The 23310-nt window shown below is 45.1% G+C and overlaps 2 protein-coding genes across 3 annotated transcripts; one reads left to right on the forward strand and one right to left on the reverse strand.

Moving 5' to 3' along the window:
* LOC135615286 (urease accessory protein F-like) lies at positions 1-12118 on the forward strand. Of its 2 annotated transcripts, none has more exons than XM_065113576.1 (2): positions 1-159; positions 11239-12118. In XM_065113576.1, the coding sequence occupies exon 2, from the start codon at positions 11239-11241 to the stop codon at positions 11974-11976; it is 738 nt and encodes a 245-aa protein (XP_064969648.1). In that variant the 5' UTR covers positions 1-159; the 3' UTR covers positions 11977-12118. The 2 variants fall into 2 exon arrangements, with proteins under 2 accessions (XP_064969648.1, XP_064969649.1); XM_065113577.1 differs by having other exon boundaries at positions 11273-12118.
* Positions 12119-13020: 902 nt separating this feature from the next.
* Positions 13021-22336, reverse strand: LOC135615287 (uncharacterized). Its single transcript, XM_065113578.1, has 7 exons — positions 21591-22336; positions 20149-20388; positions 19262-19351; positions 17949-18098; positions 15794-15918; positions 13913-14042; positions 13021-13765 (listed from the first exon to the last, which is right to left on the reverse strand). The coding sequence occupies exons 1-7, from the start codon at positions 22146-22148 to the stop codon at positions 13640-13642; spliced, it is 1419 nt and encodes a 472-aa protein (XP_064969650.1). The 5' UTR covers positions 22149-22336; the 3' UTR covers positions 13021-13639.
* Positions 22337-23310: the final 974 nt, after the last annotated feature.

Consider the following 23310-nt stretch of genomic DNA (forward strand, 5'->3'; position numbering starts at 1 on the left):
GGCCGCAAGGTAACTTGCACGAAGATCAAAGCAGCCGGCCCTATTTCTTGGTTTCGTTTGGTGTCCGAGGAGGCGAGGCGGTGTTGACAGGGAAGAAGCTGTCCGATCGATTGGCGTCGACTCCTCCTGCGATCGCGCCGTAGTCGTCGATGCAAGCAGGTAATCCTCTGGAATTCTTGATATTTCCCTTCTTTTGCGCGGACCGGTTCGAATTTGTGATGGTTTAAGGCTTGTGGTATTGAATCTGGAGGGGAATACGATGGTGTTCCCGTCGCATCTCTGGATTCCGGATCGCAAGCATGGTCTGCACCGCGAGTTGTTCGCATTTGATTCATTTTAACGCTTGTTGTATTATTCGTAGAGACACAATTTTGCAGTTTGGATGCGTTTTCTGAAGAGAAATTTTGATCACATTCTAATAATTACATCAATTGATGCGGTTGGTTTTGACTACAGTATTATTACTTCCTCTCACATTTAGTTTCCTTCTCAAGGTTCCAATCTTTGAGTCTGCTATGTGCTTCTTTGCATACTATGTATCATCTTTTCTCAGCCAATTGACATTCTGTGGCATATTTTGCTTGCAAAACGTGAATAGAAAGGCAGTATCTTTTGCTCCACACACAAAGGTTCTTTATATCTGTTGCTGCGAACAACTTTATACCGTGGCCTCGGGGCCAACGCCGTTAGGTTCGGGTTCAGTCGCAGCGGTGGGTCACCATTTCCTCCGGGAAACGGGCTCCTCGCCTGATCCTCGAGTCGGGGGCACCTCGTCTTCGTACCTGCACACAGGTCGGGTCGGGATGCTCGACCCGACCCCTCCGACGATCAAGTTAGCAGATGGTGTGGAGGGGGTTTCAAGAGAAGAGATGTTTTTGGAGTGTGTCCCCCTCGGGGGTATTTATAGGGCAGTTTAGTGTTACCTGAGGTGCCTGCCCGCGGGAGCAGGATCGTACCTCTGATGGCGTCTGACATCGTCATTGACGTTGCGTGGAGAACCGAACTACCGTAGAGTATGGGCGTGTAGGGCCAAGCCCAAGCAGGGTGTTAATGTGCCTCGGTTGGTGTTCCGGTCAGTTTGACCGAGTGTTGTCGGGTCGATTGAGGCGCGAGGCGTCATCCAGGGTAGCTGATGTTAATCAGGTCGTGTCGCCTTTATTGCCCCTATCAGAGGGCGTCCTTCCGATTGACCTGGCTACCGCGGGATGGCGCGTGTCACTAACTGTAACGCTGTCGGGTCCCCAGGGTATCCCTCATCACTTTCCCCCCCTATACGGAGGCGTGTTGTGTGGTTTTTGAAAATTGCGTGGACGAGAGGCGTACCTAGGTCTAGATTCCTCGGACGTGCTGGTCATCTGTGGGGGCTGGTTGGGCCGACGAGTCGCAAGTCGAAGATCGAACTGGAGCGACTCGGGCTATGAGCCGAGCCGGCGAGTCGCAAGTCGGAGATCGAATTGGAGCGACTTGGGCTATGAGCCAAGCGGGCGAGTCGCAAGTCGGAGATCGAACTGGAGCGACTCGGGCTATGAGCTGAGCCGGCGAGTCGCAAGTCAGAGATCGAACTGGAGCGACTCGGGCTTGTGGTCTGGGTGAGCGAGGAGTTGCATCACGTTGGGGCTGCGTGCCACGTGGCGCTCTGAGCGGGGCGGCGCCGGTCTTGGGGATGGGGCGCTTCTGGGCGGGATCTCCGAGATCGGCGAATCTGGGGGCCCTGAGGAGTCCTGATGGTTTCGAGGGCCGCGATTCACTTTTCTTTCCTCGAGAAGCTCGATCGTCGCCTTCGACTTATTCTATATTAGCTTCCCCCAGAAGGGTTTTCCTTATCTTTGTTTGATCGTCGTCACTTCGTCTAGCCGCTGCTGCCCCTTGTTTGTTCTGTCCCTCGACTCAGCCTCTTCCCTACTGCCTTGAGGTTAGGATGTCTCTGCCTTCCTCATCCTCTTCTTCGTCTTCTACCTCTTCTCCCGAGGGCCCCGGGGTTAGCCATTTGTCTCCGAGGGACGTATCATTAGAAGTAGGGGGGAGTTCTGCCCTGCTTGCGAGCCTCAAGCTGTGGCATGACATAGATTCAGTGGTGACAGAGGAATTTCTGGGGGAGCTTCGGGCTTGTTATTGTATCCTGGAAAGTTATAGCCTGTTTGCCCCTCGTCCGGGTCAACGGCCGTATGATCAGTTTCCCCAAGGATTCGGGCTGACAGTGGGTGCCCTTGAGGCGGGGCTGCGGTTCCCGCTTCATCCTGTGATCGAGGATTGCCTCCGTAAGTGGGGCATATCGCCGTCTCAGATGGCGCCAAACTCCTGGCGCTATTTGGTCGTCTTCCTCGGGGAGTGTCGTGCGGCCGGGATAGAACCGTCCAGGGCTCTATTTCTGGCTTGCTTTCGATTGTGTAGGGGTCGGGGCGGTTATTACTTGGCCGCCCGTAGTGGGTTCAAGATCAGCGGCGCCCCTTCCAACAACAAAGGTTGGAAGAGCCGCTTCTTCTTTGTCAGTTGCAGTCGGGGGTGGGGCTTCAGCACTGGATGGACTTCCCGTACTGTCGACAATGTCCTCCCGCTGCTTTCAGGCAGAGAGTCGGCGGATGTGAATCGTCTGAGGAGCATTCTGTCTTCTTCTCGGGTGATCGGAGAGATGACCGAGGAGTGGCTGGCCGATGCGGGGTTGAGCCCGGTTGCTGGGGGTATGGTTGTCTTCATGCCGTACATTGTTTTTTGTCCCGAGCTATCTGACTGATTGGGTTTCCTTTTGCAGAGATGGTGAACTTTCAGTCTGTGAAGAAAGCACCTCACACCAGACCTACTACGGCCCCATCTCGGGGCGGCAACGGCTCTGGAGATGTCCCGAAAAGGGGCGCGTCTGAGAGTGCGTCGGGTTCTCCGAACACGAGTCGGCCTGCTAAGAAACTGAAGACTGCGGTTAGGAAGGTGTCCGCGAGGTCGACTGCTCGCGAATGTGACTCCGTGGGACTGACGGGAGCTGTTCCACCGGGTGAGGGCTTGGGGAGCCCCAAAAGCAAGGAGGCGATTGACCTATCTGGTGGTGACCCCGCCCAGAGGGCATCGGTGCGCCCGACGTCGATGCGGGACTTGTGCCGCGTCAGTCGGTTGGAGGGCGAGGGGTACCAGGCCTTGAGCATGACCAACCTTCCTGCTGGCGCGACGGGAACCCCCTATGCCCCTCGGTGGCCCGACCTCAAAGCAGACAACCGCGTCTGGGCCGATGGGTCGTCGGCTCAGGAATTTATCTGGGGGGCGCTGCAGCCAGCATTGGCTAAGGAACTTTATGGTTCCACCTCGGAGGTGCTGGCGGATCGGGCGATCAAATCATTGGTCTGGGTGAGTAGTGGCATTCCTCCGTTTATCTGCCCGCTATCTTATGTGGGTCTTGATATTGATCCTGGTGTAGGGTCAACACTACGCTATGGCGTTGATCGACCGAGTCCTTGACGCCGGGCGGGTGATCGAGCGACAATCGGGCAACTGCGCCGCACTTCGCCTCGAGAACCAAGAGCTGAGGAAGTCGTTCGGCCCGGAGGCCGTAGCAGCGGTCGAACAGCACGCCTCGGCTTTGAACGAGGAGGTGAAGCGCCTAAAGGCCGAGTTGGAGGAAAGCCAGGTTCGCGCCCGAACGCTGGATGATGAACTTCAGACGCTCTCGAGCGACATTGAGTCTGCCCGGTCTTCCGCTTGGGCTGCCGAGGAGGCCTTGAAGGAGGAGCAACGGGCGCTGCCCGAGCGGATAGAGAGGGCGATTGCCGAGTACAAGGCGTCTGCAGGGTTCGAGCGTGGCCTGGTAAGGTCGGGACGGGCGACGTATGAGTTCGGGTATCGGGTGGCCTGTGCCCGCGCCCGGTCGAATCATCCGGAGTGGGAGCTGGAGCCGGATCCCTTTGCCGATCACCCTGCGGATGAGACCGTGGATATGCCGGCAAGCGTTCCCTTCGATGACGGGCCTGAAACCCCTCCCCCGTGCTGACCTGTATTTTACCTTTCTTGTTTTTGGTCAGGTTGGCTCTCGGTCTTTGTATCGCCCGATCATTGTATGTATAGATCTTTTATATTGGGGATGGTTCATTTTGGCTATTGTTGTGCGCATCTTCCCGTGACACATGCCTTGTCCGACTTTCCTTATGGGTAGAACTTCTTCAGATTTGTCGCATTCCAGGTCCTTGGCAGGTGATTTCCCTCCATAGTTTCGAGTCGGTAGGTCCCTTCTCGGACCATGTCGTAGACTCTGTACGGGCCTTCCCAGTTGGGCGCGAGCTTGCCTCCCGTTCGGGTTGGGTTGGTTACCTCTGCCTTTCGGAGGATGAGATCCCTGATTTTGATTGGACAGGGGCGAACCCTTCGGTTGTACATTCGCGCCACAGCCTTCTTGTACGCTAGGGCGCGTAGGTGGGCCCCAACTCTCCTTTCCTCGAGGAGGTCTAAGTGCGCTCTCAGGCCCTCCTCGGAATCTACTTGCTTGTAGCCTGAGGTACGCAAGGTCGGGAACACCACTTTGGGCGGGAGGACCGCTTCGGTCCCGAACGCAAGGCTGAACGAGGATTCGCCTGAAGCAGTCTTTGGGGTTGTCCGCATTGCCCATAGAACGCTCGACAGCTCGTCCACCCAGGCTCCGTGCGCGCCCATGATCCTTCTCCTAAGGCCCTCTAGAATTGCCCGATTCATTACCTCGGTTTGTCCGTTGGTTTGGGGGTGTGCCACTGAGCTGAACTTCAACTGTATTCCATACGACCAGCAGTAGGCTTTGAATTTGGCGTTGTTGAACTGAGCCCCATTGTCGGTGATAATGGCCCTTGGGATCCCGAACCGAGTGATGATGTTCTTCCAAGTAAAGCTTTGAACTTGCTTCTCAGTGATGAAGGCCAAGGGTTCGGCTTCAATCCATCTCGTGAAGTAATCGACCCCGACTATGAGAAAACGCCGTTGCCCCGAAGCCGGAGGGAAGGGGCTGAGGAGGTCGAGTCCCCACTGGGCGAAGGGCCAAGCAGCTTCCATCGGGGTGAGAGGGACCGCCGGTTGGTGTTGCAGCCGGGCGTGCCTTTGGCATTGTTGGCATTGTTGTACGTACAATGCAGCGTCTCGGCACATCGTTGGCCAGTAATACCCTTGTCGGAGAGTCTTGAAGGCTAAGGTTCGTCCTCCGATATGTTCCCCACAGATTCCCTCGTGGAGTTCGGCAAGGACGGTTTTGGCTTCGGGCGGTGCGAGGCAGCGTAGGAGAGGTTGAGAGAAACCTCTGCGGTATAGCTTTCCACCAACCATGCAATACCAGGCCTGGGTTCGCCTTAGTCGCCTTGTGGCAGTCGGATCGTCGGGCTTCGTTCTGTCTTTCTTTAAGCGAAGTATCTCCTCCATCCAGTCGGGGGAGGTTTGAGTTTCGACGACGTCGCAAGATGGTATGGTCGGCGCCATTATGGGCTCGGTCGCGGGGATTTCTCTAAACCTCGGGCGGTCCAGTCGGGGGCCGATGCGTTCTGGACCCGGGGTATCTGAGTGATCGAAAACCGGTTGAAGAGGCGGGCGAGCCGCTGCGTTTCTACCAGATATGACGCCATGGTTGAGTCTCGGGCCTCGTAGTTCCCGTTTACGTGTCCTGTCACCAGTTGGGAGTCACTGAATGCCTCGAGGTTCTCCACCTGCATCTCCAGGGCGAGGCGTAGGCCGTGTAGTAGCGCTTCGTACTCAGCTTCGTTGTTAGTGGCTCGGAATCGTAGCCGGACAGATCTCTAGTAGGTTTCTCCGGTTGGACTTTTGAGGACGAGTCCGATCCCGGCTGCCCCGGTGATGGCCGAGCCGTCCACGTGCAGGGTCCATGAGCGGTCGGTATCTTTCCGTTCATCTGCATGATCCTCGGGTGTTAGTTCGGAGATGAAGTCGGCCAGTACCTGGGCTTTGACGACGCTCCTAGGAAAATATTGAATGTCGAATTCGCCGAGCTCGACCGACCACCGTAACATTCGGCCTGATACGTCGAATTTAGACAGGATCTGCTGCAGCGGCTGGTCGGTGACGACTTTGATTGTGTGGGACTGGAAGTACGGCGCAACTTTCGTGCTGTCTTTATCAACGCCAGGGTCAGCCTTTCGATTGGGGAGTATCGCACCTCGGCTCCAACGAGGACATGGCTGACATAGTAAACAGGTTGTTGCTTCGGCGGTGTTTCTCGAACCAGTACCGAGCTGACTGCCCGTGTTGATGCCGTTAGGGAAAGACCGAGGGTTTCTCCAAGCTCAGGGGAAGCGAGTCGGGGCAAGTGGGCAAGATACGCCTTTAGGTTTTCAAAAGCCTCTCCACACTCCGGGGTCCAGGCGAAGTTATCGGCTCGTCGCAGGGCCCGGAAGAGGGGAAGGCATCTGTCGCCCGATCTCGATATGAATCTATTGAGTGCCGCCAGCTTCCCGGTAAGGCGTTGCATCTCCTTGATTGAGCGGGGCGGATGCATCTCGGTTATGGCCCGAACCTTTTCTGGGTTGGCGTCTATTCCCCTCTGGTGAATGACGAAGCCAAGGAATCTTCCCGAGCTAACCCCGAAAATGCACTTCACGGGGTTTAGGCACATATTGAATCGCCTAAGGGTCTGAAAGGTTTCCGCCAAGTCAACTAGATGCGCTTTTGCGGTTTTGCTCTTCACAATCATGTCGTCCACATATACCTCCATGTTCCTGCCGATCTGGTGTTTGAACAGCTTGTCGACCATCCTTTGGTAAGTTGCCCCAGCGTTCTTTAGACCGAATGGCATTACCTTGTAGCAGTATATTCCTCTGTCGGTAATGAAGGCGGTGTTTTCTTGATCCTTTGACGCCATTTGGATTTGGTTGTAGCCCGAGTATGCGTCCATAAATGTAAGGAGTTCATAACCCGTTGTGGCGTCGACTAACTGATCTATCCTCGGAAGCGGATAGTAGTCTTTGGGGCACGCCCGGTTGAGATTGGTGTAGTCAACGCACATTCGCCAGCTTCCATTTGGTTTTTTAACAAGGACTACATTCGACAACCACCGAGGATACCTTACTTCGGTAACGAACCCAGCTTCTTTTAGTCGATCGACCTCTTCGCTAATCGCCTTCTGTCGGTCGGGAGCGAACTTCCGTGGCCTTTGCTTTACGGGCTTGGCCTCGGGATCGATGTTGAGCTGGTGTTCGGCCACCGCCTGGTCGATCCCTGGCATTTCCTTGGGTGACCATGCGAAAACATCGGTGTTTTTCCTCAGGAAGTCAATGAGCTGGAGCTGGTTTTCTTTGGGTTGGGCCGCACCGATTTTTACAGTTAGATCGGACCGGTTTCCTTTCAAGGGTACCTCGGTGAGCTGTTCTGGAGGCTCGAGGCGTGTTGGTGGTACAACCTCTTCTCGGGGATCCTGGTCTTGGAGGCGCGATTTCTTCGGGAGAGTAACCGCTGTGAGGTAGCACCTCCTTGACTCCCCTGGATCGCTTCGCGATTCTCCGGCCCCTGCAGAGGTGGGAAACTTGATGGCTCGATGGTAGGTCGAGATTACTGCTTTTAGTTTGTTGAGCGTCGGGCGACCAAGGATGGCGTTGTAGGCCGAGGGTAAGTCGACCACCATAAAGGTAGTCATTATCGTCTTGGTCCTTGGTTCTTCCCCGATGGTGACGGGGAGTGTGGTGATGCCGAGCGGGGAGATGGAGTCCCCGGTGAATCCCGTGAGCGCCGAGCTCATGGGGATGAGGTCCTCGGTGGACAAGCCGAGCTTCTTGAAGGCGTCGAGGTACAGCACATCGACGGAGCTCCCAGTGTCAACCATTACCCATTTCACCCGAGCGTTGGCGATCTGGATGGAGATCACCAGAGCGTCGTCATGATGGGAGCGTTCCACCTCTTCGACCCCGAAAGAGATTTCGGGTTCTAGCTTGGGTCGGGGGCGTTTCTCGACCGTGCTCTGGGCATAGGACTTCCTTGCGGTTGAGCTGCTGTCGCCCGCCGCTGGTCCTCCGAAGATGACGTCGATCTGTCTTTCGACGGGTATCCTGGGTCGTGGGGTCGCCTCTCGGGGTTCCTTGAGATAGCGACCGAGATACCCCCTTCTAATCAGCTCCTCGATCTAGTTCTGGAGGTCGCGGCAGTCTTCCGTGTCGTGACCATAGTCTCGGTGGAACCTATAATATTTCGATCGATCCTTGTGAGTAGCTTTTACGGGGTTGGGTGGTCGCAAAAGACCCTTCTCCCTGATCTGGAGGAAGATCTCGGTACGGGGTGCATTCAGTGGGAGGGGCGGAGGCCTCGGGAGCCACGGCTCAAGATGGTCGGGCCTCCGACGGGGTTGTGTCGCGGCCGTCGAGGTAACGGCTCGGGGTTGTTCGATCCGTGGCTTCTTCCCGTCCGCGCGTCTTCCCACCACCAGTGCTTCGCCGGCGACGTATTGGCTGGCTCGCTGGAGCATCTCGGGGATGGTGGCCGACGGCTTCTCAATTAGCGACCAGAAGAACCTTGAGGGCTTCAGCCCCGTCAGGAACGTCTGCATGATCAAAGAAGGGTGAGCGTCCGGATACCCACGGATCTTCGTGGCAAAGCGTGTTACAAACTGGGAGAGCGTCTCCTCCTCGTGCTGTGATAGCGTGAGCAGGGTGGCCATGGAGGGCCGAGGTCGCGTGCTGGCGAGGAAATTTTGCTCGAACTCCCTGGCGAACTGGTCGAAGGATGAAATTGAGGATTGGCGCAGCCGGCTAAACCACGCGCGTGCTGGGCCCCTAAAGGTGGTCGAAAATGCACGACACATCAACGCGTCAGACGTACCATAGAGGGCCATCTGAGCCCTGAACGCGGCGACATGCTCCGCCGGGTCGGAGCCGCCATCATATGTTTCCAAAGCCGACACCCTAAAGTTGAGGGGAACGGGCTTTTCTTGTATTTCCCGAATAAAGGGGGATCCGCCCGAGCCGCCCTCGCTTGATTCGCCCCGCGATTTCTGAAGTTCGCGTCGGAACTCGTCCAGGCGGCGGTTAACTCGGGAGAGTTGCACTTTAACAAAGCTGTCCGCCGAGTCAGACGATACGGTGTCAGGCTCAGAGCGGGGTTGTGTGGCTTGGAGGAGCGCGGGCGAGTTGTGTGCAGGCGAACCCCTTTGGTCCGTAGCTCCGTCTCGAGTTTCACCTGTCGCGGCCTGTTCCGGGCTTGGCCTTTGTTGCGTCGGGTCGGTCAAAGCGTCCATCAGTCGTATGATTTGGGGAATAAGTGGGACAAAGGTCTGCATCATCTCCGCCATTGCCTGTACTTGCTTAGCGAGGCCGAGAAAGGCCTCGGGAGGCACGGCCGAGGGGCCCGCGGCGGGTTCCGGGGGCGACAACCCTGGGTCGTTAAACAGGCGCCAATAGCGATCTGGTGTTGACGTCAGGATTTCTCTGTCTCCGTGGGTAGGGGGCTGATCTCCGTGCCCAGTAGAGGGGTGATTGATTAGTGGTTCCCCCTCGGGGGGGGGACTCCCGCAAGATGTCCTAGCGACATGCCCTCCTTCTAGCGCCAAAATGTTGCTACGAACAACTTTATACCGTGGCCTCGGGGCCAACGCGGTTAGGTTCGGGTTCAGTCACAGCGGTGGGTCATCGTTTCCTCCGGGAAAGGGGCTCCTCGCTTGAGCCTCGAGTCGGGGGCGCCTCGTCTTCGTACCTGCACACAGGTCGGGTCGGGATGCTCGACCCGACCCCTCCGACGATCAAGTTAGCAGATGGTGTGGAGGGGGTTTCAAGAGAAGAGATGTTTTTGGAGTGTGTCCCCCTCGGGGGTATTTATAGGGCAGTTTAGTGTTACCTGAGGTGCCTGCCCGCGGGAGCAGGATCGTACCTCTGATAGCGTCTGACCTCGCCATTGACGTTGCGTGGAGAACCGAACTGCCGCAGGGTATGGGCGTGTAGGGCCAAGCCCGAGCAGGGTGTTAATGTGCCTCGGTTGGTGTTCCGGTCAGTTTGACCGAGTGCTGTCAGGTCGATCGAGGCGCGAGGCGTCATCCAGGGTAGCTGATGTTAATCAGGTCGTGTCGCCTTTATTGCCCCTGTCAGAGGGCGTCCTTCCGGTTGACCTGGCTACCGCGGGATGGCGCGTGTCACTAACTGTAACGTTGTCGGGTCCCCAGGGTATCCCTCATCAATATCAGCACTTGCTTGTGATAGAGAGACGGGGAGAGGGTGAGTGGAACTAAAACATGCACTGACGTGCGGGCGGGCGCAGGCTTTAGAGTAAGAAGTGGATTTAGGGTTTTGATATTCGTGCAGATATTGGATTTTTATAGAATTCAATCGGACTTTACGGATTTTTTGTTGTTGTAGATTTATGAAGATATTGCATCACTTAGTACTCATTTTTTATCTCCTTAGTATGATTAACACCAATTTACTGCAATAGGATCTTATTATGCATGTATTGCACTTGGAATAACCTTAATTGATTCTCCTCATTTGTTACCTCAAAAGTCTCTGCTAACCCATAGAGCTTAGCAGTTTGATGTTCATGTGTTGAGAGTGAGAAGTGGATTTAGGGTTTTGACACACACTCAAGTATTGCATCACTTACTACCATAGTGCAGTAGTTTTTGTCTTGTTCCAATAAGCACCACTTTGGTGCAGTATGATATTATTGCCTATATTGTCACAAGTGATTCTCCTCTTTTGCTACCTCAAAATATATACAACCATTTATTTTACAGTCAGTATAGCTTTGTAGATTTTTAGTTTTGTAAAGGTCTCATATTGGTTTTTGGATTGATACTATCATGTATATGGTTACTTAGAAGTTTTCTATGATGCAATCTCAAAATCCATCATACACCACATCTTCTAAAGGTTATCGTGAACATCATAAAATCAGGCTAGAAACTTTATGCTATTTTTTTTTCTTTAAATTATTTTTCCACCTAGTTGCATTGACCATAAAATAATGGCTCAGTACATGCTACAAAGATTACATTAGAACAATATGGAGCAATTCCAATGTGGGGGGAAAAAGGTACAATTGAACTAAAATAGTGGAGCCATTTTTGAAGCTATTTTCTAGTGGTTCATTTCATAATGTTATTTATCTAGTGTCATGCGCTATCTATTACATGGTGAAGTTAACTTTTCAGAGTACAATGATATTAATATTGAATTAGAACAAAATGGAGCAATTGCAATGTGGGGAAAAAAAAGGTTACAATTGAACTTAAAATAGCAGAGCCATTTAGAAGGTATTTTTTGCAGTAGTTATTTTCATAATGTTATTTATGTAGTGTCATTTGCTATCTATTAGATGGTGAAGTTAACTTTCGATGATGGAGCTACAGATGGAATGCATGAGCAACTTGGAAGTGAGCTTCTGCAATGGAGGCAGTGGCAACTATTGGATTCGGTCCTTCCGACCGGTGGCTTTGCTCATTCTTATGGACTTGAAGCTGCCATCCAAACTACTTTTGTGACGAACCCCATAGATCTTAAGTCCTATATTGTACAAGTCTTGGAGAATACTGGCAGCCTACTTCTTCCCTTTGTATATTGTGCCTGCAAGTCCCCGGACATTGTTGCCTGGTCTAAGCTGGATAGGTTGCTCGAAGCAACCTTAACGAATGAAGTCAGTAGAAAAGCATCAGCATCTCAAGGATCAGCACTTCTAAGAGTAGCGGCATCGGTATATCTCGAGGTTCCAGCTCTCAAAGAAATGAGAGACAAATTCTTGGGGTCAGGATCTGTTTATTTCCATCATGCGCCTATTTTTGGTCTCATATGTGGATTTCTTGGATTTGATAGCAGTACCACGCAGAGGATGTATATGTTCATGGCAATGAGAGATGTTATTTCTGCTGCGACGAGATTAAATTTGGTCGGGCCTCTCGGGGCATCAGTGTTACAACACCAACTCGCCTTGGTTGCTGAAGAGATGATGAAGAAGTGGATGGACCGACCTGTAGATGAAGCATGCCAGGTTGCTCCTATGCTTGATGTTGTGCAAGGTTGTCACCAATACTTATTCTCAAGACTGTTTTGCTCTTGATATCATGTTAGGGTCGTAGAACACTGCCAAGTATATATTGAATTTTTGCAGGTTTCATCAATCCACAGTAGGAATTGATTTTTGATGAACAAACAAATGTGAACTTGTATATGTTGAGAGAAAATTATCCTTATTTGGTTTATGCTGAGAGAATTATTGCTTATGACAGCCCAAGTATATGTTGAAAGTTTTGCCGGTTTCATCAATCTACAGCCAGAAATAATCTTTGATGAACAAACAAAAGCAATGTTATAACCGAGAAAATTAGCCTATTTATTGATTTGCTAAATGGAGAGAGCATATAACTAATTAGAGAGTATGTAATTAATTGGCATCAATTGCATTGTATATCATGGATTGTCTTTGGTTCATATATATATATATATATATATATATATATATATATATATATATATATATATATATATATATATATATATATATATATATATATATATATATATATATATATCCCTTGTCATTTACCACCTGTATCGAGCGTAGCGTTGTATTATGATAAGATGAACATTGTTCTGTATACTAAGTCGTTTCTATATCATACCATAGTTTTCTAATTCTGGTGTGTTCTGCAGAAGCTTTGCATGTGGAGTATAATCATGTCTTTGCCTAACTGAAGTTTCATATTCTACATATGTATGCATTAGTTTAATGAAAACAGATGTAATGACTCATAACAATTATTTCTTAAGCAGATTTTCTGCAGATTAGAAATTTATATATCTTTCAACATAAAGATAAAAGATGAATCAACCAACCTGTCAAAAGCTGTTGGCCACTAAGAGAATTTGCCTGTGATGGCTGATAAATCTTAGTGTGGACTTGTAACAGACACTCGAAGCAACACACACTATGCAGTAATGACAATAGAATTTCTAGATTTGCAGAATAAAATTTTTTCATAATTCAAAGATGAAATTTCATAAATATTTATGCGGTCAATGAGAGATAATGCAGTGTAGGTGGAAGATTTGATACGGTTGAAGACGCCAACAACAGCGAGCAAGTTTTGTAGACTTCTTCAAGTGAACTGAAAATAAACACAGTGCAGGAAATGCTTGAAATAACTAAGGATACATGCTAAATAATTGTACATGATTAATGAAACAGTGGTGATTTGGAAGATTCCAAGCACAGGTATACATTCACCTATGTAATGCCACCATGATTTTACAAATTGTATCGACTTGAGCATAGATCATGGTAGATGCCTCCTTAATTCTGCATTTACAAGCACTATAGCTGCGGTAGCATAACACCCTGTAGTTTTACGATATTGCTACCAGTGCATTAATCATGAAACAGAATACCTGACTGTGGGAAAATTAGGCTTAAACCTCATAGCAGTGGCTCGTCCGCTGGCAGTTTGAACATGATCTTCTTGTCCAAGCAATTTAGTGCATGGTGTGGCAGGAAATTAGATGTCTTCTCGAGAATTACTGATGGATCTTTGTGTATCGTCCACTGGCAGTTTGCACATGATCTTCTTGTCCAAGCAACTTGGTGGGTAGTGGGGCAGGAAATTAGATGTCTTCTCGAGAATTACTGATGGATCTGTGTATACTAGTAGGGTATCTTCACGTTGCATGTAGGTTAGAAGCTTAAAATATGTACATAATCATCTGTACAATGAACCGAGAGAGGATCAGAACTCCACTCCACTGTTCAACTGAATAGAGAAGGCAGGCCTGCAAATAGAGTCAAGGGGAGCTTCCACTCTAATGACTATCCCAGACTTCCCAGCATTGCCATTCCACTTGGATCTCCCAAGCTGTTAATTGCAAGAACAAAGGTATATACTGAGTAAAAATAATAATCAACTCCTCAACAAGTAGAGGGACCTATAAACATGCGCTATATGTAACTTCATATAAGATGCCAGCCACTTTCACAATCATAACACAAACAAATAACTTACAGCTAGAGAGGCAAAGGCAGACGAATGGGCAGTGGCAGAACAGCCACAACTTAAACTAAGTTTCTCATCCATAGAATGTATGAGTTCTGCTTGCAACCCAGGATTGCTTCCACCAAAGGTAGGGCACACACTGGCATTAACAAAAGAATTGCAAATGAGTGTATAGCAAATTTTCAATGTGAATATTTAGCTAAAGTCACTAGACCACAATATTCACAAACATACAGTTAGCTGCACACTTGTGACAAAGAGATACAAAGAGACTGTACATATGGCATATAGGTATGAAAAAGAATATATGCCAGTTCGGGCATGCCAATATTTCAGACCATGCTGCTTTGACCGTGCAGTCCAATGAAAAAACAAGACACATCTTACCAGGGAATCATTCAGTGAGCAAGCATAATAGCAACAAATTTAATCCGGTGATTTATCAATCATTCTGTTAACCATTCATTTCCAAGTGGAAACAGCATATGAAATATAGAATTTGTTGTTGTAGCATGATTTTCTATTGTTCTAACCTAAACTAAAATCTGGCACAAGTCCTAGAAGTATTCAGCAATCATTCCATTAACCATTCATTTCCAAGTGATGACAGTTTATGCTTGAAAAGAGTCTGCTGTTGTAGCAGGATTTTCCATTGTTCTAACCTAAAACCTAGCACAAGCCCTAAAAGAATTTATCAATCATTCTATTAACCATTCATTTCCAAGTGGTAACAGCTTATGCATGAAAATTTGTGGTAGAACAATTTTCCACTGTTCTAGCCTAAACTAAAATCTGACAAAAGCCTTAAATGAATTCATTTCCAAGTAGTAACAGCATATATATGGAGAGGATTTACCACTGTAGCATGCTTTTCCATTGTTCTAAACTAAAATCTATAGCAACCCTAAAATAATTTCCTGCAAAAGGTCAAAAAAGACATAAAATGAAATTTTACAAAATGAAACTATCCATCAGACCAAATTAGACAGAACGACAAACAGATCCTTCATAAAAAGACAAACAAAGTCGTTATGATGCCAATATTGCTACTAAATAATTTGCAGAGGTTTCTAAGAAAACAATATGATGCTACAAAGACTCAAACAGATGAGAGGGGAGAAAAGTATAGCATACAAGAAGTTTCCTAATAAAAGATCACCATGATCTTCCGCAAGCAATAAAATTCCCTTCAGATTGGTTTGCCAAATGATCTGAACAACATATAAAACAAGCACCCTTTTGTCACACATAAAACAAGACTAAAGATACCTCTTTACTGGTCCCTAAACACTAATATAATCTTCCACACTGGTGTCAATTCAGCCATGCAAGAAGTTCATTCACACTATACACCTAAAGGACGAAAACAATCAGCAGCTAGAAGAAGATGGTTAAAGATAAACACAGTCTGGAAGATCAGAACCTCTTATCTCATTCATCACTTAACACAACAAACTCCATATTGTCAAAAGAACAGAACTAACAATGGTTATAGCCACCTAAGCAAAATCAACCAATGTATAATTATACTCCATTCTTGTAAATTTAGCACATAGCCACTTGTAGCCAGCTAAGGTCAAGCTACAAGATACTCAGGCAAGTAACAAATGTATATACTCCATTCTTATAAAATTTACTACACTTCAGCACTCAAGATTACACAAATTAAACATATAACAAGCCAAGGTCATTTTACCATGTATCAAGCAACAACATTGTGTTCAAGTTGACATCAACTCCTCAAAAATCAAGAAAAAAAGACAAACTAGGATTCCATCACATTCATTATCATAATATACCAGAAAGATAAGCCAACACTCAAACATATATCACTTCCAAGTGATAATTACATGATAAAAATAGATAATAGCGGGTGCAGCTATCACCAACCTGAATTGGATGGTTGGTTGTAACATGAGGCCAGATCTCTTCCAAGCTAAAGCTTGTACGACTCCAAGTGAAAATGACTTGTCAGGCCACTGCACAACTGGAGTAATACGAGTGCCACTTTTGTTCTGCAAGAAAATAAAGACAAAATGTTATAAAGCCTAATGATAGGCAACAGTGTCAGGCTTAAGAGGCATCTTTTTTATAGATTGAAACAGGTAGTAAGCACAATGAACATCAAGAAACAAAACAGAAGCAATATGTCACGCAATATAGATACAAAAATTACCTCAAATACATAACTACGAAACATGAAAACAATCTTATGTTGCCTAACTATTGCCAATTGTTGCACAGTAATCACAAGTCCTGAATGACATTTGAAAATTAAGGTCGTAACCAAATCATATTGGGCCATCTCAAACAATTGATTATCCAGAATCAACTGTGGTTTCAACAAGTCAAGACAAACAGCACACAGCAAACTACACATCATGATATCATTAGTTCAACACTTATGGGTGGGTGTTATGTTGTATTGCTAATCTCATCTCTTGCCTTTCTTCTCTTCATAACAACTACACAGCAATATATACTATTTCACATATAAAGCATCTTCCATATCATCATTGTCATTTACTCTCTAAATTTTTCAATGCCCGAGGCTGAGATAAAGATTCCAGTTCCTTCCTTTTGTCGTATCTATGGAAAGGTCACTAAATAAGCTAGGGAGCTTTTAATAGTATCTAACAAAACAAGCTTACAGCATCTAATCATGCTTTGGCCCAATGACTACAAAACCTCCACTGAGGAAAATGCCACTAACCATCTTGAAAGCCATCGAATCCCTTTTTACTAATTGAAACAAAGATTTTTATAGGCCTTTCTCCACCTCTCTTTGAATGACCAGTCCAAACTAATGCACCTTGGCTATTTGGTGCATTATTTTTTAAATAATTATTTTATGCAGACATTTTTCCTTTTTAATCTTATAATTGTATTAAAATGATGAAAAACATTATGGAGAATATTTTGAAAATGGGTTTTTTTACCAAGTTGCAAGGTTTGGACTTTTGTGCTATGAAAAAAATATACAATGTAATCCACTAAATTTTATTGAGAACTCAACATAATAAAGGATGATACAAAGTTTCCACCAATGTAAGATTTGGGAGGTCTTGCATATCCGAGCAGAGGAGCTAATTCCGTTATATAAACAGTGATCATTTAAATAGCAAAACAGCAATCTTCCCATATAATTAAGAAAAGATAACCTTAAAATTGGTAAACCTACTTCTCTATTCAATGGTGACTCACCCACCTTTGAAAATAACAGAAGGCTTATTAATCAACTCATTGCCTGGATCTCAGTTATCTGAGATGTGGAGTATTCAGGGTCTTGATATGGGTGCAGATGCAAGACAAGCCATTTAGATTGTTTTGTGGTACATCATGGTAGAATTAGTTGATTCATTATTTTGGTTCAAGGTATGCAGTAAATCACTTAGATCGCTTGCTACATTATATAAGACATTTGGTCTTGTGAAGCAATTATGCATCTAGGCCAATAACAATAACTATATAAGAACTAAAAGCTATGAACTCATTGCATTTTTCTTTCCCATTGAATTTTTCTTGAAAGATTATGGAGTAGGAATATCTATCTTTATCTTTAGTTGGTTTGTAATTATAGAACTGATTTATGAAACTGGATCTCTCATTTCTGCACTTTAAATAGTGTATCAAAATGATCCCAGATAAAAGTGTATCATACACTTCAGACAAATAACCTAGATTGCAACTCCAGGGGGTAAAGGTACTGGATCAAATTAAATTATTTAAAACAAAATTCTTACTTGGTATTGTCTAGAAGCTCATTTCAGATCATATACTCTAATAGAACAACATTGGTAGGTTTTCTCCTACTCCTTGTGTCATGGCATGAATCAACTCGGCTAGATTTGAAAACTTTACCATACATTAACTATAAGAATCTTATTTACTGATTCTGTGGCACACAGTAGGTGAATCAGACAAGACAAGATAACAAATTCTCCAACCATGTTTTTTATGCAGCATAATGCAATTAAGGTGAAAAAGTCATTTTTAGCGGGAAATTTACCAAGATAGCAAACAAAGTTCAAACTATTTAGGTAACCTTGCAAGAGAAGCTAAATCTTGTTTCTCCTGGATATTGACCTTGGGCCTGAAGCAACCCACCAAATAAAGGAAGAAAAGCGCTAGTGGTCAAGCCCTCACCAGCCACATAGGTGAGTTGTCCATTTGGGAACTGTAAATCCATGAATGTCTGAAAACCAAACCAATCGAAGAAATTAGACTCAAATTGCCCTACAGCTCCAACAATTTGCATCATAGACTTTCTGCTGCTGGCAAAAGCAAAACCATAAGCAAAATCTAGAAGGCATACAAACATGAAGAAAGAAGAGACTAATATGGATCATACACATAAATTCCTAGCTTAAAATATAACCTCCAATTTGTTAGTATGAGAAATTTTGGATTGACAACATACTGCTAAGTATAACATGAATCAAATAATGGTAAAAACATTATTTTGTAAAGAAAAATTATATACATATTACCTACAAACTCATAGAGATTTACACTTGAAAATCTTTTAAAGGCATATGAATCCTTCACTAAGAGTCAAACTTACATGCCATTTTCAATGTGTAAAATCCAACTTTTGAATGATATACATGTATCTTGTGAGGTCATGTGCATTATCACAAACTTCTGAAAACATATGCTTCGGAGTCATAGCAGAAACATACTTATTTTTTATAAGACCAATTGACAGTGTTTAAAATATCTAATAACAGTTAGTACTCAAGATAAATGGTAAGATGGTGCATAAGTTCACCTGATTTTCATACATGAAAGGTTAATTGCAGTGGATGCCACAACAACAAAAAATTCATGTTGTCTGATATCTTGTATACACATAAGAATCATGTCAGATATATATCCTGTAAGAATTGTGGGTTGTCTATCCTGTGAGAATTATGTCAGACATATATCCATGTGTCGAAAATGAACCTAAATCAAACACTTTTATAACTCTTTGAGCATAAACTTTAACTATCATTTGAGATAGCTGAACTTATTTTTATCATAAGGCTTCCTAGATCATATTTCTTAAAGCTTCCATTCCAATCATGTCGATATAAATTACCATACATCATCTAATAGAACTATGTCTCTTCTGTCTCTTCCAATTTATCTCGTTGTTGTTACATTGGACTCACAAAAGAACATCCATGTCCTATTCTCATATCTGTGTCCAAATTCCATTATTTAAGCTTCTACAGCCATTCATTTGCAAAAGAAATCATGTAAAGATGGTTAAGAAAATAGGCAAAGCAGGAAAACAATTTAAAAAATTAGTAGAAACATTAGGAGAGGCTAAAATCTTCAAAAATAAATCACACAAAAAACTTCTGAACTTACACAAGCAAATGGGTTGAGACAGATCATTGACATCAACAGCCATCGTCTATGCTTTGACCATAAAGCTGGACACAGGGAATGCATTCCATTCTGCAAAAAATTTGCAAAATATCTATAAATGACAAAGAAAAAAAAACTATTTTCATGGATATATGTACCCTCAAAAGCATCATCATTGTTAACCCGACATACCTACAGGGAGATTGTGTCTAACAGGAAATTTGAGCCACATGAAAACAATAAATAGCAATTGTAGTAGACTCAATTACACAAATTTGGACATGCATATATAAACTGAAGATTAAAGGAAATAAAAAAATCAATGAACAGGATTAAGCTGCTATAATAATTTGACAAAGGCTCATTGCAGTAAATCAAATTTTACGAAATTATGATCAGTCAGTAGTTTTTTGACTCTCTAAATCAGAACAGCAAGTGGAGGTGATCGTAAACAATATAAAGAAAAAAAACAATTTGCGGAATTTTTAGTAAAGCCCATATGCTGAGGACAAACTAGGCAGGGCATGACCAATAGTGTTCAATCAAGGGATCAAACCTAAGCATCCGACAAGGGCAACAAATGCCCTTATATTAATGGGCTAATCAGCAATTAACCAGTTATAACAAGGTAGAACAAGGTTAAAAAGGAACAAAATGGTGTGTTTATACAACATTACATACGGAACACTTCAAGCAATATTTGATCTGTCTCAATCAAGATGAATATTACATTCCTGAAATGACAATTGGTGGATACAGAATTGGTTGTACTACAACAAATTATATCAGATATGCAACTGAAGAGAAAGATGTTCATAAAAAGATAGACCAAGCATAAATAACTGCTAAGCAAGCTGCTGCAACTAAGATCAAAAGGAGTCTCTCACCTTCCGGTCATAACCATACCAAAGCAAGTGTTGCTTTGATAAATGAACAGGCAAAAGAAGTGTCGTATCCCGAACAAATAGCACAGGTCCAAGCTGGATAAGAAAAAGTGGTGAACTCTCATTCCTTGAAGTGGAGCCACCATGTGATGCCTCTGCTCTCCATAGGTCTCCACGTGCAACCAATGAACTTTCGATGTCATTGGTCCTACTATCATATGTTGTTGTAATATTAATGATGCCCTGAAATATGTGTTACATATCAATATTAGCTTCTAATAAATGCACTATGCATGGCATAACAAACAAAAACTACTTTCAGCTCTCATGGTAGGACTAAAAACTGCTGAACCTTGAAAGCATATAACAAATCAGACTTGACTTAATAGACAAAAATAATTGCTACAATACCGAGTAAAAGAAAAAGGAAAAAAATACAATTAAAGAATCAAACGTTATATGCAATTCAATGTTGGTGGCACAGACACTCTCACAAGGAAACTGAACGGTGATGCATTCACCCGGTTAAGAGAGACCAATGCAAGAACCATGGTGGTGTCAGAAACAATTTGCAAAAGATATTGAATAGGAAACTAGAAATATCTGGTTCCTTCATTAGCTTCATATTTAGTGCATACCAAAAAGCAAAAGCATGATACTGCAAGACAGTCAAATACTTCCTACATACTAATTACTTACTAGGTATTGACATGACTAAAAAAGGAGTTGCCATCAGCCTAAGATGCAACGGATGTTATGGTAAGTAAGTTAATATCTACTAATTAATTCAAGCACTAACTTAACTCATCTTGAATGGTTGGTTAGCTAAGGTAAACACCATAGGAACGAGGTAAACCAAATCTCAAAATAATTAAGTCATGACTGCTCTTTTAAGCATCTCCACGTGTTATATGCAGCAAACAAATCAAAACATGATAAAACTGGAATTATAGCTTCATCAGAGTAGCATGTATATTATGGCCATGATTATATTGATCAAAATTAGGGTAGATTTGGAAATCTTAGCAGGTGCCTAGGCGCTGCGCAAGCGCCCATTGACATGCCTGGTCAAACTAATATGTATTTTATGAAGATGAACCAACCAAAGCATGTAGCAGTAATGTAATGATTTCAGAGTGCTTTTTCTTTGTGCATACAAGGCGAAACAGAACATGTAATGACCTTGTAATAATTTACATGTATTGAAAAAAGTCATCCCTAAACCATGATTTTGATAAATGCTCTTTAAAATCCTTTAAGCCTTTGTCAATGGACTAACTGGTAGATGATTCTTTCTTTCCTAAATCTATGTTTCTTGCTTAATAGTTACACAATCTCCATCATTTAATTCACCCAACGGTCAATCCTCGTAATAAACAATCAATTAATACAAAAAAATGACATAAATAAGTTGTGATGGAAAGAAAAGGTGTAAGAAGCCCCACCTGAGGCTTACCAAAACGTCTTGGTGATCTCAAATCAAGCTCAAATCCTTCCTCATCTTCCAACCCATCCAAGCCTCCCACCGCTGCCACCGGCTCCAAGAAACTCCGACCACCAAACTGATCCGCAATCAAACCATGCTCTTCCGAGCCGCCAGCATGGCCACTACCCCCGCGAATCTCCACAGCCTCGTCCCACTTCCTACTGCCGTCGAGATCCACCCCGAGCCGGGCCGCGAGCCTCTCATCCTCTTCTTCGTGCCAGAACGGCACGGGAAGCTGCCGGAAGAACTGCTGCACCACGCCGTTGATGCAAGCGCCCAGCTCGGCGCCAGCCTGGCCGAGGCGGTTTCCGATGCCGAGGATGGCGGAGACGCCGTCGGCGGCAGCGGAGGCCGGGAGGATGGGGTCGATCTTGTGTGGCGCGGGCCAGGGGAAGGGGGGAGGGGCTATGTGGGACTGGAGGAGGCCGTTAAAGCCCTGAGCGAGTCGATCCGCTAGGTCGAGGCCGTGGCGCTGCACCTCCTCCCACGCCTCGAAGGATCTCTCCACGGACATCATCGGCTACGGCTTCCAAATCCTCCTCTTCTTCTTCTTCTTCTTCGAAGATCCGATCGATCGATCGATCGCGTGAAAGGGGGCTTAGGGTTCGGAATGGGGCGATCGCGGAGCGCAGGCGATAAGGATCGATGAATGGAGTGGGAAGAGAGAGAACGAACGGCGGGTGATGGGGATACGACAGACCTGAAGTAGTGGACTGGGAGCGGTGACGGCAACGAAGAAACCGCGTGTTGTTTGTGACCCTGTGGTTTTGCTCCCCCACGACCCGATCAGAAGCAACGCGGCCATCTCATTGAGCCCAATCTGATCGAGTTCGATCCAATTCGACAAGAAAAGGAATATATATATATATATATATATATATATATTCATATTTCGATGATTAGAAATTATATACCTGATCCTTTTCATATCATTAAGTATGAGCTGATGGAGATCGATAAAGATTTATCTTATATGAAAGAGCTCATTCAGATTGTTGATAAGAAGAAAAAGATCCTAAGGAATCGGGTTATCCCTTTGGTTAAAATAATTTGGAGACATCGTTCTAGAGAGGAAACAACCTAGGAGCTAGAGGAGGAAATAAAAAAGATTTATCCTCGTCTTTTCATCGATAGACGTATGATAAATTTAGAGGACTAAAATTTTCTTTTAAGAGGGGAGAGTGTAACATCTCTTATTTTTTAATTTTCGTATAAATTTGTTGTAATGTAAGAATCTATTTTAAATTTGATTAAAGAGATAAAGTATAAATATGAGAACTTATTCATAAGACTTAAGGATCTATTCAAAGAAAAAAAATATCTAAGGACCTATATGTAAACCTTAAGGACCTAAGCGTAAATATAATAATACAAGGACTAAACTGTAAAATATACAAAATTACAAATCTCACCGCTTAAGTCTGAAAAACAGAGGACGAGAGAAAGAAGAAGAAGAACAAAAAAAAAAAAAAAAAGGGAAGAAGAAGAAGAGAAATTTGGGGCTTTGGGATTTTCTTTGCTCAAATCTTTCCATTTGGGGTCATAATTCTCAAAGATAAGTATTCTAATCCCATCCTATAGAAATATTAGTCTCTATTCTCATATCAATTCTGAATAATCTGAAAGATTTCTGCTTAGAACCTGATATACCCTATAGACTGTTTCATCCATAATTTTTA

Source organism: Musa acuminata, chromosome BXJ2-6 (assembly GCF_036884655.1).
Source record: "Musa acuminata AAA Group cultivar baxijiao chromosome BXJ2-6, Cavendish_Baxijiao_AAA, whole genome shotgun sequence".
NCBI lineage: Eukaryota > Viridiplantae > Streptophyta > Magnoliopsida > Zingiberales > Musaceae > Musa > Musa acuminata.

Bases quoted from the DNA above. Each gene is read 5' to 3' on its own strand.
- LOC135615286 (XM_065113576.1), top strand. From the start codon at position 11,239: ATGGTGAAGTTAACTTTCGATGATGGAGCTACAGATGGAATGCATGAG.
- LOC135615287 (XM_065113578.1), bottom strand. From the start codon at position 22,148: ATGATGTCCGTGGAGAGATCCTTCGAGGCGTGGGAGGAGGTGCAGCGC. The intron at 14,043-15,793 runs GTTGGTGATAGC...TGTTAATGCCAG, and splicing joins CAACCAACCATCCAATTCAG to TGTGTGCCCTACCTTTGGTG. The intron at 13,766-13,912 runs GTAAGTTATTTG...TGCAATTAACAG, and splicing joins CTGCCTTTGCCTCTCTAGCT to CTTGGGAGATCCAAGTGGAA.